General features: G+C 41.9%; 1 protein-coding gene across 2 annotated transcripts in view; it reads right to left on the bottom strand.

Moving 5' to 3' along the window:
* Nucleotides 1–13,032, bottom strand: part of mtus2a (microtubule associated tumor suppressor candidate 2a) — a 51,076-nt gene that overhangs the window by 26,905 nt on the left and 11,139 nt on the right. For both annotated transcript variants that reach the window (XM_079565529.1, XM_079565530.1), the window contains exons 2-3: nucleotides 4,810–6,805; nucleotides 3,639–3,885 (exon numbers count right to left, since the gene is read on the bottom strand). In XM_079565529.1, coding sequence (XP_079421655.1) covers nucleotides 3,639–3,885; nucleotides 4,810–6,636 — 2,074 coding nt within the window. In that variant the 5' untranslated portion in view covers nucleotides 6,637–6,805. The remainder of the gene's footprint in view (nucleotides 1–3,638; nucleotides 3,886–4,809; nucleotides 6,806–13,032) is intronic.

Genomic DNA, 13,032 nt, shown 5'->3' with positions numbered 1-13,032 from the left:
TTCAAAGAAAAGTTGTGCTAAATGGTGCCATATCTACAATAATCCTTTTAGCCACATGCTTCCTTTAAACCAACTTTAGACAACAGAAGCATGAAATACAATGTGGCTTAAGGAGAAATAATGGTGGGAGAGACGAGAGAAAGACCAGACAGGGAATCAAAGAGCGGATGAAAAACTAATCAAAGCTCCAGAGCAGCAGCTATTGTCAGCACTGGCTCTCATCTGTGGCAGTGAACAAGGTGAATGAATCTGATCTGCTCTTTGCTTCTCCCATCACAGACACATTTTGGCATTGCTGCAGCAAAAAGGAATCAAAAATGATGTACAGTGTACTCAAAAACAATGGTGAACATGTAGGCTTTTCCCCAAAAAACTATTAAGGCGTGCACACTGTGCCAGCCTCAACAAAAACAATTGACAAAATGTCTCTTTCTCCACCATTCGCCCCCTTTCATACTTTAATACCCTAAACAAACACCATCCCAGTTAGCTACCAATCCATTGTAAATCATATTTACTGTATTGCTAAAAAAATTACATTAAAACCCTTTCAAATATACTGAGTTAACTTATTATGACATTGTTGGAAGTAAATGTTTTAAACAGAAAAGTTTGTTTTTGTGAATATTTCTTTGGTACATTCTCTTGTCATAATTACGTATCAAAGGTATTGTATCTTCAATATGGCACAATATGGCACGTCCTTGTGGCATTATAATCACTGCAACAAAGACCCTGGTTTATATGCATAGCATATCACTGAACTGTTTTGTTCCATTCATGCCCTGAATCTGTGGTCAGATTCTAAATCCAAACGACTTGGACTCTGGCCCCATGACGGTAGAACCTGAGCCTCAAGCACAAGGTCCGAATCCCAAGCAGCAGGAGTGGAGCTTTATCTCCCGCTGGCTGCTGAGATAAGACACGCGGCAGGCTCTTCCTCTCCATTTGGCTCTCTGTTCTTCACCGCTACAGCTACAGGGCGAACACCACACACTGGTTTAGCGGCAGTGAGGCAGGAAGTGGGGCAGAGAGTGGGAGAAATTGGAAGAGAATATCTCCAGTGGATCTCATTGGTAGAGCTGTGGCACACTTATCGCCACCTTCGCCCCATCTTCACGGCACACAATCTGTTTATTAGATTGGGCTCGGCTGCTCTCAAGTGAGAAGGTCACGATCATTAGAGATAAATGTCCCCGTTTTACTCCTACACCTCCACTTCACTCAGGAGAGAAGAGCCAGGCAAACCGCCATGATGGCTTTTATCACACACTGTAGCAGAAGCACAAAAGGATTTAGGCTCTGGAAACAATGTGAGCGATAAATCATTTTCACACATAGTACCATATTTTCCAGACTATAAGTCACACTTTTTTTCATAGTTTGGCTGGGGGTGCGACTTATACTCCGGTGCGAGTTATATACACATGTGAAATATATAATTTCACATGAGAGCCTCTTGAGGCCGCTCTGGGCTTGTGTACCAGTATTTGCGACTCCTGTACCACTGAAGATCTAAAAAAAAAACGGTAATCGAGCAGCAGAAAGAAAGTGTGGAGTGAGCTACTGGCGAAAAGTGGCAATTACTCTTACTGCAATGAAGGAAACTAAAAAAGCTAAAAGCTAGATGGCCACAGCTAGAGAAACGAGTAAAGAAGAGCTTGAACAACGTGATGCCGGGAGAGGCTTGTAAGTGGTGCAGTTATGCCTCCATGCCAAGGTAGCTGCCAACTCTGGTGCAACTTATACTCCGGAGCGACTGATAAATGTTTATGCACTTTTTGGCTGGTGTGGCTTATACACCGGAGCAACTTATAGTCAGGAAAATACGGTACATAGACAAAATTGTAATCTGTTACATTTACTCAAATGCACTTTGTACGTGTTACGCATACTACGCATGCTACTTATTCTTAGTAAAATAGTTTTGAGATTTTTCTTTCTTCCACAAGCGTTAGTAAGTCTTCCATTGATTCTAGCAAGAATATAATAAATCAGCATTTCTCAACAGGCGGTACGGGACCCTAAAGTGGATTGCGGAACCATTTTCAGTGGCTTTTCCCAGGAAACATTTCTTTCAATAGTTATCACTGAAAAAGTACCAGAACTGCTGCTTTATAGGATGCATTCTTTGTACCACAAGAATTTTTATGGTTTTGGAGATAAAAGAATTTTCACATTATTTCATACTTTGTCAGTAAATAGAGCAGACTGTTGTGCTCTAGAAATTACTCAACACTTTACATTCACCACCAACAGAATTAGTCAATATTTTGTCTTTTTTTTTTTTATCAATTTGTTTTAAAGTACAAAGTATAAACCAAAGTATAAACAACCCAGTGTCTAATCCTTCTTTCAACCCATTAAAAATAACAATTGTTTTTCCATTACACAAAGTGCAGTCTGGCTGAATTGAGGTAATTAATGCAAATTTAGGGCAAGGAAGTCGATGGATCAGCTCGAGTCAGTCAATGAACAATGGATGATTTTAATTACAAAGACGCGGTGCCACCACCTCCATGGATTTCCTCCAGAAAGCGTTAAATTGCGTGTTATTAAAAGCAATAGCGTAGTGCATTTTCAGTGAGCTAAAGAATTCAGAAATAGGTGCTGTCTGTAACATAAGATCCTTAAGTGAGGAGAATGAAAAGAACAAACTGCAATCAGTTAAAGGGTTGTAGTAAGCTACAGATAGTATATAACAGAGATGTAATGTACAGGCTGAATTAACAAAATATTTTAGATCCTACTGGCCATCTCGGAGAACGGAGAGAGCAAATAATAGATAGAAAGGTTCTGAAAGTCTATAAGGAGGAATATACATGAGTTAAATGGGAGACATAAATGTTAACTAAAGTCACATGTAAAATGCATTGAATTTAATGTGTTTTTTCATGCTGAAAAGGTGCAGGGATGAAGGCAGAAGAAAAAAAGCGATGCTACTTAGTGTTAATTGCAATGCCCTTCAAGGCCTCACTCTGCCCAGGGGGATTTTTGCACCGCTGCTGAACCATACATATGCATTAATCGGGATTATGATAAGAAACCCTGCCACATCATAACACAGAGCTGATCAATTCTTTATGCGCCATATCATTTTCCTCTGAACTTTGCGTCCGGGTTATCACAGCCATAGAGATAGGGCCCAAAATCAAATATGCATGGGAGTGATAAATGGCACCGCCTTCAAGCAGTGCGTATTGAAAGACCCCCGTTTCAATTCAGTGACGTTAGAGATGTGCTTAAAATCAGCAATTGTGTTGAGTCAAAACTGTGGGAAGAGAAAATGGAAGCCAGTCTCGTTATTTATTTAGAGCAGCAAAAAAGAATTTTGCCGGAGCCGGTCCCATCAGAGTATTTCTTCACGCCTTCCAATCAGATTCACCAAAAATCATCACGGCGGCGAATGCATTTTAATGAGGCGCCTTCATCTCAATCTGATTTGAGGCAGAAACAGTCCCAGACCTGCTTGTTGCTGAGGAGAAGATACAGTACCGTTGTGGATCTCTCCTGTGGCTCGTACTTCAGGCTGTTCGAAAACAATATGACACATGCAGAAACCCCAAATAACCCCCCCTTCTGGCGTCTGTTTTTCTTGTAAGAGCGGAAAAAAATATGTGACATTGTTGTGGCTTTACCTGCGTCGTGGGATTTTTCCGTGGGGCTGATGGGCTGCACTGGTTGGCTCATGACGGGGGCGGGTCTCTGAGCAGGACCTCGGGATTTAGCCGGTCCTGGGCCAGTCCTGGTCACAGCTCCCAGTCCCAAACGCAGACCTCGGCTGGACCGGAGCAGGCTGCCACTGCCCCCTCCAACCTGGGTCGCTGTGCGAGCCTGCAGTGGGTCATCTGCAGCGCTGCCTTTGAAACTGCCTGGTCGCCCCAACTGGAAGAGCGAGGAGAACACTGTAACACTGTACTGTATGTATGCATGTCAATGGTAATATCTTGAAAAACTTGAATTTTTTTTTACTTAAACAAACTTATTCAAGTCACATCCATACTGTGGATTGTGTGTTTTTTTTGTTGTATTTATTGAGGTCACGTATGCTATCAGAGGGTCTGATCATGATCAATACAATTTTTTGCATGCAAAACTGAGGTATAAAATAGGCACAACAATTAAGCATTGTGGGTGGGAGGAAATCGACGTCTACGGCTCAAATCAATAAGCCGTGCTAACACATTTAACAAAAGGGGGAGCCTTACAGTGATACCATTTATAGCTTTAAACTCTCCACTATTCCCTGAAGTAGAAGCTAATTAATAAATAATTCAGAACAATGTAATTGGTGAAGATGTAAACATTCAAGTGTGTTTCAATTGGGTTGAGTGGTTTGATGCGAGTGGGGGCATACCTATTCAGACGCTTCATGCATAACATTTACAGAAGAAGTGGTACTCTGTTCAAAAGTAAAAGTATTGTTGCATCCTGATATTAGAAAAGTAGCCATTCAAATCTCTAAATGCAAATGTGCGTAGAGTCTGATCTGGTACTGACAACTACTTGTGCACTGTTATGATGTCATTGTCATTATAACACAATAAGATACAACTTGAATATCTTCATAAAGTCATATTGATAAGTGCCCTGCAAGTTAAAGATATTTTATATTTTAGTTTAGGTCAGTAAACTATGCTGTATTTGCTGCAACAGCTAGTACCACTATTGTTTCTTTCATACTGTTATTTTTTGAGAACGAAAATGCCTAAGTGGGTGAAGTAAAGAATGTTTCTGGCTTTGTCTATGAAGTGAATTAACTGCAGTTGTAGCGTAAAGAAAGTTGCTGGAGACTTGATCTGTACTGACCTCAGACGGCGTCCCATAGAAGTTGTCCGATTTGCTCCCCAGCTTGGGCGGTGCTGTGTGACTGTGTCCATGCGGTGCGTGCGCTGGTGGGACAGTGTTTGGTCTGGCACCCCTGTTCATCCCTCCGGTTTGAGGGTAGGCACCAGTTTGCATCTCCTGCCTGTATTTTTCGTAAAGCAAGTTTGAAGCACTGAGGACTGGGGCTTCTCTGGGATTGACGTCTGCCTTTTCTTTAGGAGGATCTTTGCTCATTGTTTGGTTATTTGAGTAGGTCGACAGTCTTGACGGCAAAGAGGACACTTGATACGGTCCATCTGCAACCTGTGGCTTGAACTGCGGATTCTTCCTGACATAGGTTATGATCTTGGGACGGACCCCTTTTGGTTTTTGGGTATGTTTCGGCGATGGTGAGCTGTCTTTCGCCGGACTTTGCCTGCTGCTGGGAGCTGGTTTGGCTGTCCCCGTTGTGCTTATGTTAGTTTTGACTGGTGCTCTTAGGCTACTGTTGCCATAGCCCTGAGTGGTTACAGCAGCATTAGGTCCCGGGGGCGGGCCATGCCGAGCCACTCCCGGGACGTTTCTGGGAATAATAAACATCGAGGGTTGTCTTCTGGGTGATTCTTGAGGTGTCCTGAGCGGGGAGTGGGGAGGAGTAGCCACCCGGTTTGGGCTAGAGCAGTTTCTCCTGTACGTAAGCTGAGTTTGAGGTCTCGGGCTGGGGTTAGGCCTTGAGGCACTGGTGAGCGGTTTTTCAGCAGGTGACATGTCTCTTTGGGCGGCTTGACCAGGCTGTCTTAACATCCCAGAAGAGCTATAGAGATGGGAGAAATCTGATGGCTCACGCAGGGATGATCTTGTAAACTTTCTGTTACCCAAGTATTCTTGGTTTATTTGTCCTGGGTCGACTTGATGGCTACTTGATTCTGGCAAACTCCGTGCTCGTCCCATCTCAGTCTGACACATTGGTCTGACGAGCTGCTGTCTCCTTGGAGGCAGAACCCTTTCTTCAAATCCTGCCTTTCTCCTCTGCCCTAGACCGCTGTCCTGGCTGCTGCCCCTGCTGTATTGTGGCAGTTTCTCCTGAGGGTGGTAAGGAGGGGAATTTTTATTGTTGGCATCCATTGGAGCGGACCCTCTTCTGCTCTGAACTGAGGTAGTGTTGCTTGCGCCGCTAGAATAGAGGTGGGACTTGTAAACAGGCAAGGTTATGCGTGTTTCTCCGCCCGTATCCAGAGCACTTGATAGGCTTCCACTGAGAGAGACTGTGGACAAGCTTGAGACGAACACATTAGTTTCCGATTTGGACTTCTGCCTGTCCCTCTCCGCCGCTCTGCCCATCCTGACCTCGTCTCTCTCCACCGGGCTGCTCGTGTCCAACCCCTCGGTGCTGTGACTGGCAGCCCTTTTGTGCTCCTGTCTGCCACGGCGAACGTCCACCTTGTTACTGTCATCGCTGTTCCTCTTCACTCTGGCCGAGGCAGAGCTGGCGGAGGAACTCGAGGAAATGGACATGGGGCCTTCGTCTCTGCCGTCCCGCAGACTGACGCCCTCATCCTCGTCGTCGTAGACGTCGTCGCTCTTGCCCAAAAATGTGTGTATTTCCTGACATGGCTGGAACGGCTGCTCCGAGCTCCAGAACACTATTTTCTCATGGGTTTCGCTCTGAGACACAAGAGGAGGGATAGAGCCGGTGCTGTATTCCAAATCTCCCATCTGATTAGCGTTAGCATCTCCACAGACGGGGAACTGCATGTGGCTTTTGTTGGAAATCTTCTCCCCTCTTTCTACAGACATCCTCAACCCCTGGAAACCTGTTGGGATACTCATGTTGGAACTTCTTATGGACTCACGCGCAGAATCTCGTGGCCATTTAGGATGTTACACTTTTTGAGTTGAGTTGCTCTTTGGCCAGAAAGTCCTCTTCTGATTAAGTCTCCTTTTCTTCTTGGATTGTTGCATTTGGTCTCTTATGGCTTTTGGGTGGATGTTGAACAATCTATAGAGAGAACAGAAGAAAAAGAAACATTACTGTGAATAGGCCTGTCATGACAAATTTGAAGTCCGATATATTGAGGCAGGAAAGATACTAGATACTGTCAACTCTCCGGCATAAAAATGACAGTAAACCTTTGTTCTAAAAATGCATAATCATATCCTAAAATACCACACATGCTTCAATAAACATGAAATCTAATGTAACTCCATTTGCTTCAGTTAGAAATCAAAGTTTTAGAAAGATACAATAGGGGTAAATACTAATAAATGTACGACGATAAATATCAAGCCCAAAATGTAGCGTTTATCTGTATATCTGTTTATTGAACGATAAATCGATGTAGTAATTATCGTGACAGCCCGAACTGTGAAGCTAAATTGTTACCAGCATAATGTGTCTGAACTTAAAGGCACACTGCGTAACATTTTGGACAACACGGTTGCCGGCAAAACAAAACATGCTCCTAATGACCAGCTCCACACAGAAAATGCTGTTACTGCAGTGGCTAATCAAAGATCTGGATCCAGGTTAGAACCTAACCTATTCAAATCTCAAATTCAACTGACATCTCCATGGAGACGGGCTGGAGACGCACCCACTCCCGATAAAGTTACAGTCATGTCTTAGGAGAGCTGAGCCGCTCACAGCAAAACCACATGTTTGTTTTTACATTCATGAGGTATTTTTCAATGATGAAAATATCTGTTGTAAAATAAATGCTTGTATTTCAATTTGATTTATTGGGTAAAATTCTATGCGGTGTTGCTTTAAAATAGATAAGAAATATTTTCACAAGATGCATTATACAACATTTTGTGCATCACAACAAAACAGAAAAGTTAGTTGACGTAGAATATAATATGGCAGTATGAACTGAAAAACTGCAGAAAAGTTGTTGTGATAGGTACAATGAATTATGCACCAAAAAGAGGCCGTTTGATCTACAGTGCTTTGAGAAACACTTGAAAGGATTCAACAATGGTTTTCTGCTCACATAAAGGGAAGCATCCCTCCACAATCAATCATCTATTCTATCTAATATTGACTTCACATCTTTATACAAAATGACCTGTTGCACTGAAGTATACAGGCTGCCTATGACACAAAAAAACGAAACATGCAGAAGGTATAACATACACAGACAATTAGTGAAAAATGATAAATAAATGTGCAGCCTTTTAGGACTTTAGCACAGAGAAGACGCCGTAGAGAATTGAAAAGAGGCTGAAGTTACACTGGTGTAGCGTGTGGTTGTGAGTGAAGGAGTGTGGCCCGGGGGAGCGCTGACGCAAGGCAGAGGGAAAGAGGCAGATAGGGTGAGAAGTGTTTTGTAATGAGGTCTTACCCTCCAGAGGTCTCAAAAAACAGAGCGTGGTTAGGATTGGGCAACAAATCTGCACCAGTGTGTTGTTCAGGAGTACAGGCAAAACCAACTGTGGCCTCTGTGGGATTTGGAATGGGTTTATGCATGCATATTAATGACAAAGAAGGCGTGTAAGGACCATGACGCCGGTGATCAATGGGTGAACAGAAGCAACACAAATAAATCCATATTGTGGGTCTGAGCTGAAGCAGCACAGCTCCATAGGCAGCTCGAACACACCATATGCCGCATTACGATCAAACCGCAAATCCATCAAAACAACAGATCCTATAAGAGAGGAATGCAAGTCGCTTAAGGGCATGCCGCAGAATATATCAAACAAATTAATGATGGTTTACTATCGTTAAAATGGGTGTCATTTATTAATGGACGTGAACAGATGGCAGGGAGGGCAAATGTCCGACCGCTTTTGTCACACCATATCAGTGCACCACAATCCACTCACCGCGTCCAAACAAACAGAGCCGATGCATCCAAAAAGACATCAAATGAATGCTTTCAAAGGAAAAGCCTCAGGGTGTTTTTCATGTTTCCACTACAATTTAAATATATGCAACAGCTTGGTTTATATTAAAACACTTTGTATTAATAATGGATAATTACTGTCCCAGAAGAAGCCTGTTCTTTTTTAAGATGCAGTTTGAGAATTAAGACAGTGAGCAATCAGCCACATTAAGTTTTACTGTACTAACAATAAAAGGGAACATGGGGACATGGGGAAATACGGAGTAACACCAGGAAACTTGATATTTCTGTTCAACCTGTCCCACGGCTACGTCTTGTGGGGGGACAGTCACAAGTCCACCCATGAGGAAGCAACATAGTTTGTGGCGAAACATCAGCTTTGAATCAAGTGAAGAAATACTTGATGAATTGGACTAAATCATCGTATTGAAAAAATAAATATTTCAACCCTGATTCTGGACATGAAACCAACAAAGTGAAAATAACAAACAAACTATTGGTAAAATTGGCCAGTATGAAAAAAAAAACATGGTGTCAAATTCTACAGTACCCTTTAAAGCAGGGGTCACCAACCTTATTTCAGCTGAGGGCTACTTTAAGAGCATTAAGTTGTTCGAGGGCTACCAGTTAAAAACAAATCCTAAAGACTTAAACGTACACTGTTCACTTATAGGATATTGACCCCATGTTATATTAAAATAGCTTTATTTTAAACTCATACTGAGTCACAAGAACCGAAATAACTGTAATTTTAAGAATTAGATTCAAGAAAATGTGTTTTACACTTTATAAAAAGTCCCAAGGGCTACTGGACATGCCCCAAAGGGCCCCTGGGTGCCCGCGGGCACCACGTTGGTGACCCCTGCTTTAAAGGAACTAGATGCAAGTTGATCACTTTTATGCTCACTACTGACACCTCAGGTCTTACGCGTAACTGCAGTCTCTATATCAAGCTCATGCATGATGCACTTCGGACCCGAATTAACAACTTTTTGAGTGACAGAGCAGGATTCTAGAGGCAGTTGTGGTGAATAGGTTTGGGCTCTTAGTCCCTTGAAACGATGTGCCACTTTATTATGTTATTTTTTAGTGCAGATCCAGATTCACTTTAACTAAAAATTCTGAGGGATATGAAAGTCTTAAAAATCACTTGCACACTAAATTGATAGTGACATTACACTAATCAGATAGTGCTGTGAATGGTGCCATTTGTATGATGTATTTGGCACTGAATTCAAATGGTCATTACGTATTCTGATATGAATCTTCACACATTATGTTGAATATTTCACCAGCATCAAGTTCAAATACAGCTCCCTCCCTCCAATTATACGTGTAACACACTGCTGCTTTCTCATTAGCAGGTGTCTCCTGCTGCAGTGCCATGGAGAGGGGAGATAAGCCACAGCAAGTCCCACTACAGACTGGGAGTGGCATAAATCAACATGGAGCCTGGAAAATTACTGAATAGAATATTTTGACATGTCTTCTAATTTCATTTTGAGATTTTCTATTTCGTGCAGCACAATTCTCAAGAGCAGATATTTTCCCACCAACTCAGCTTGTGTCATTTACTGAGTGAGTGACTGAAAGATTTAGCCATCACAATGAAGTAGAGGAAGCAGACAGCATTTGTTATTTCCTAAAGTGATGGTAAACATATAAGTGCACATGAATCGGGATGAATCAAAATCGTGACCAAGGCACGACTCGAAGAATATTGTAGTTGGACAATCCGTGTGTCTAATCCACAATCTCCATTAACCAGAATGTCATTGTGCCCCCACTGATTTCAACTCAGTAGTTTTAATCCGTTGTAACTAACTAAAGCTAATCTAAGGAGGACTGAGACATAAACCTAATTTAAAAGGGGCTTTTAATCATTGGTTTACTGCCTGTCTGTCCCAACCCCCAACCACTCCCACACTGCTCGGTCTAAACAAGTCTTAATCAGTCAGAATAAGACATTTTGTTTCCTGCTTTTTTCATGTGGTATTATCCAAGGATAAAGACTTTTAATAATTACCGCGCCCACACACCGAAGCTCCAACTACCCTCTCGCGGCTCATGATTGCCGGTGTATTACGATCTGTGTCACTTTAAATGTCTCGCTTCCCCCGTATGGTACTAAACAACTGCTGCCGCCCTCAGCTGCCCCCCAGAAGAGGCCCTTTATAGCCCCATGCCCACTCACAATCATGCTGCGATTAGAAAAGGTTACCAAGGGAAAGCAACTCGTAAACCCGAGGTGAACCTCCTGCAGCAAATGAATGTGCCTTATGGACAAAACGCATTTTACCCCTGAAACATTGTTCTTTATGCCAGAAGAAAACAGCATATAATACCATGTAGCATTAAAACATGGCACTGGCTTTCTTTTTGTACTGAAATAGACATGTTTTATTTTCTTGTAGAAACGAAAAACAGATCATGTGCGCCGTTGTGTATCAAAATATAGCGCCTTTTCCTCCAGCGCGAATAAGGAAGTCAAAGACTAAATAATCACAGCGTTTGGATTCCCTGGTTCACATCTTAACTGTCTTGCAATGAACAGCTGAGGTTTGCTTCTACCTAACTCAAGTTAACAATTTTTCTCAATCACCTTCAACTTTCACGGTTTTATTCCTACAGCTCTAATCCTAAAACTGCTATCATGTGTAAAGGCTATTTATCATTCATGTAGTTCAAATAGTACTAATATTTGCAACACTACTTGTTGATTGATTCTCAATTGAATGTTGTGAGTACTGTATACACAGTACCTACCAAGCTTGCATAAATGAAGGAGGTTGAAAGGAAGGGCATCTGGTAGGATTGTGCAGTTAATTACAATCAATTCAAACCTTGAGGTGTTACAATGAGCAAACTGCAAAGACTGCATTTATTTAGTACGTACAATATCCTTTGCAATCAACAATAATCTGTCTACATGTGGTTGTACAGCGGCTAAAACTTTGGTTTAGATCCCTGGACATGTTCTACATGGTTCTTGTAATACATCCAGTATTCATATTTATGTTTGAACATAAGCAGTCTACTATTTCTACTAATCTAATCTAATCACATTTACAATACAATACTTGTCAGAAAAATCACAATTAGATTTCTTCCCAAACTTGCAGCACAAGGAACTTAGGTTAAAATCATAGATTTCATAAATAGACATCAGCCCCTGTCATTGTACTGATCCTGAATGGTCTGTGAAATTAACATGGCTGCTCAATCTCCTCCTGAGAAGCCTGTGCGGGCAGTCCGGCTATGAGTCTTTTCCACTTGTTAGAGCTGATGCACAAAAAACTGTGTCGTTTAAAATATGAAACCCACCCCAATGGCCAGAGCTGGGTCACACGATGATTTCAGTGGTCAAATAAAGCACTGCTTTCCAGTCATTGCTTCAAACAATAACACAAGTGCAATGACAGATATACAATAAACAGTCAGCTGTGCCAATATTTACCTTATGCAACTGCACACACAATCAGCTAATTAGAGTGGTGTCAGACTATATTTAAACAGACTTTGGAGGAAGAGTCATTGTGAGGAAAGTGAAGGAGACAGAATTCACAGAGAGAGACACTGTGGCAGATCCATTACAGCGGTGATATAGAGCCAGGACTTTTGCTGATGGAAGCAGTCCTGGGCAGCCAAGCGCCAAACTCCACCACTGCAGCGCCACTAGAATAAGCTGCACGTCACATCACACTATAAGAGCAAGCCATAACCAATTTGAGGGAAGGAGCCACACAGGCAAAAGCTGAAGAGAAAGTGAGCGGGTGAGAATATAGAGAAGATAAAATATACATGGAAATCGGCCTCATTTTGGGAAAGCTTTTAGAAAGAAACTCTTGACAGGTTTACTCTCCTGCGGCAGTGCCTTACAGTGGTGACAAACCTGCTTAGCTTTGTTATGAAGGTGCTGGAGGAGGGTGTAGCCAAGTGGGAGAAGAAGAAGGGAAAAGGCAACATTATTTTGCACAAGTGTTGGAATATAAATAATTCAAAATAAGAAATAATAAAACACCATTAAATCCTTTAAAAATTAAATCCTTTTAAAAGATTGAAAGAAGCCCCGGTGACCTAGGACATACACAGATAAACGATTTATTTTTGGGCTCGATATTTATCATCTGTACATTTATTAGCATTTCCCCGTTATATTTCTTTGCGAAACTTACATTTTTAACTGAAGCAAATTGAGTTACATTATATTTCATGTTTATTGCAGCTTGTGTGGGGTTTTAGGATATGATGATGCAGTTTTAGAACAAAGTTTTACTGTTATTTTTATGCCTGAGAGTTGACAGTATATCTAGTATTGATAGAGTCAATTATATCGTTTATCGTGATACTTTCCTGTCTCAATATATCGAACTTCAAA

The sequence above is a fragment of the Gobius niger genome, assembly GCF_951799975.1.
Source record: "Gobius niger genome assembly, chromosome: 11".
NCBI lineage: Eukaryota > Metazoa > Chordata > Actinopteri > Gobiiformes > Gobiidae > Gobius > Gobius niger.
Note: the sequence above shows the minus strand (reverse complement) of the source record. Positions and strands in the feature narration are given on the sequence as shown.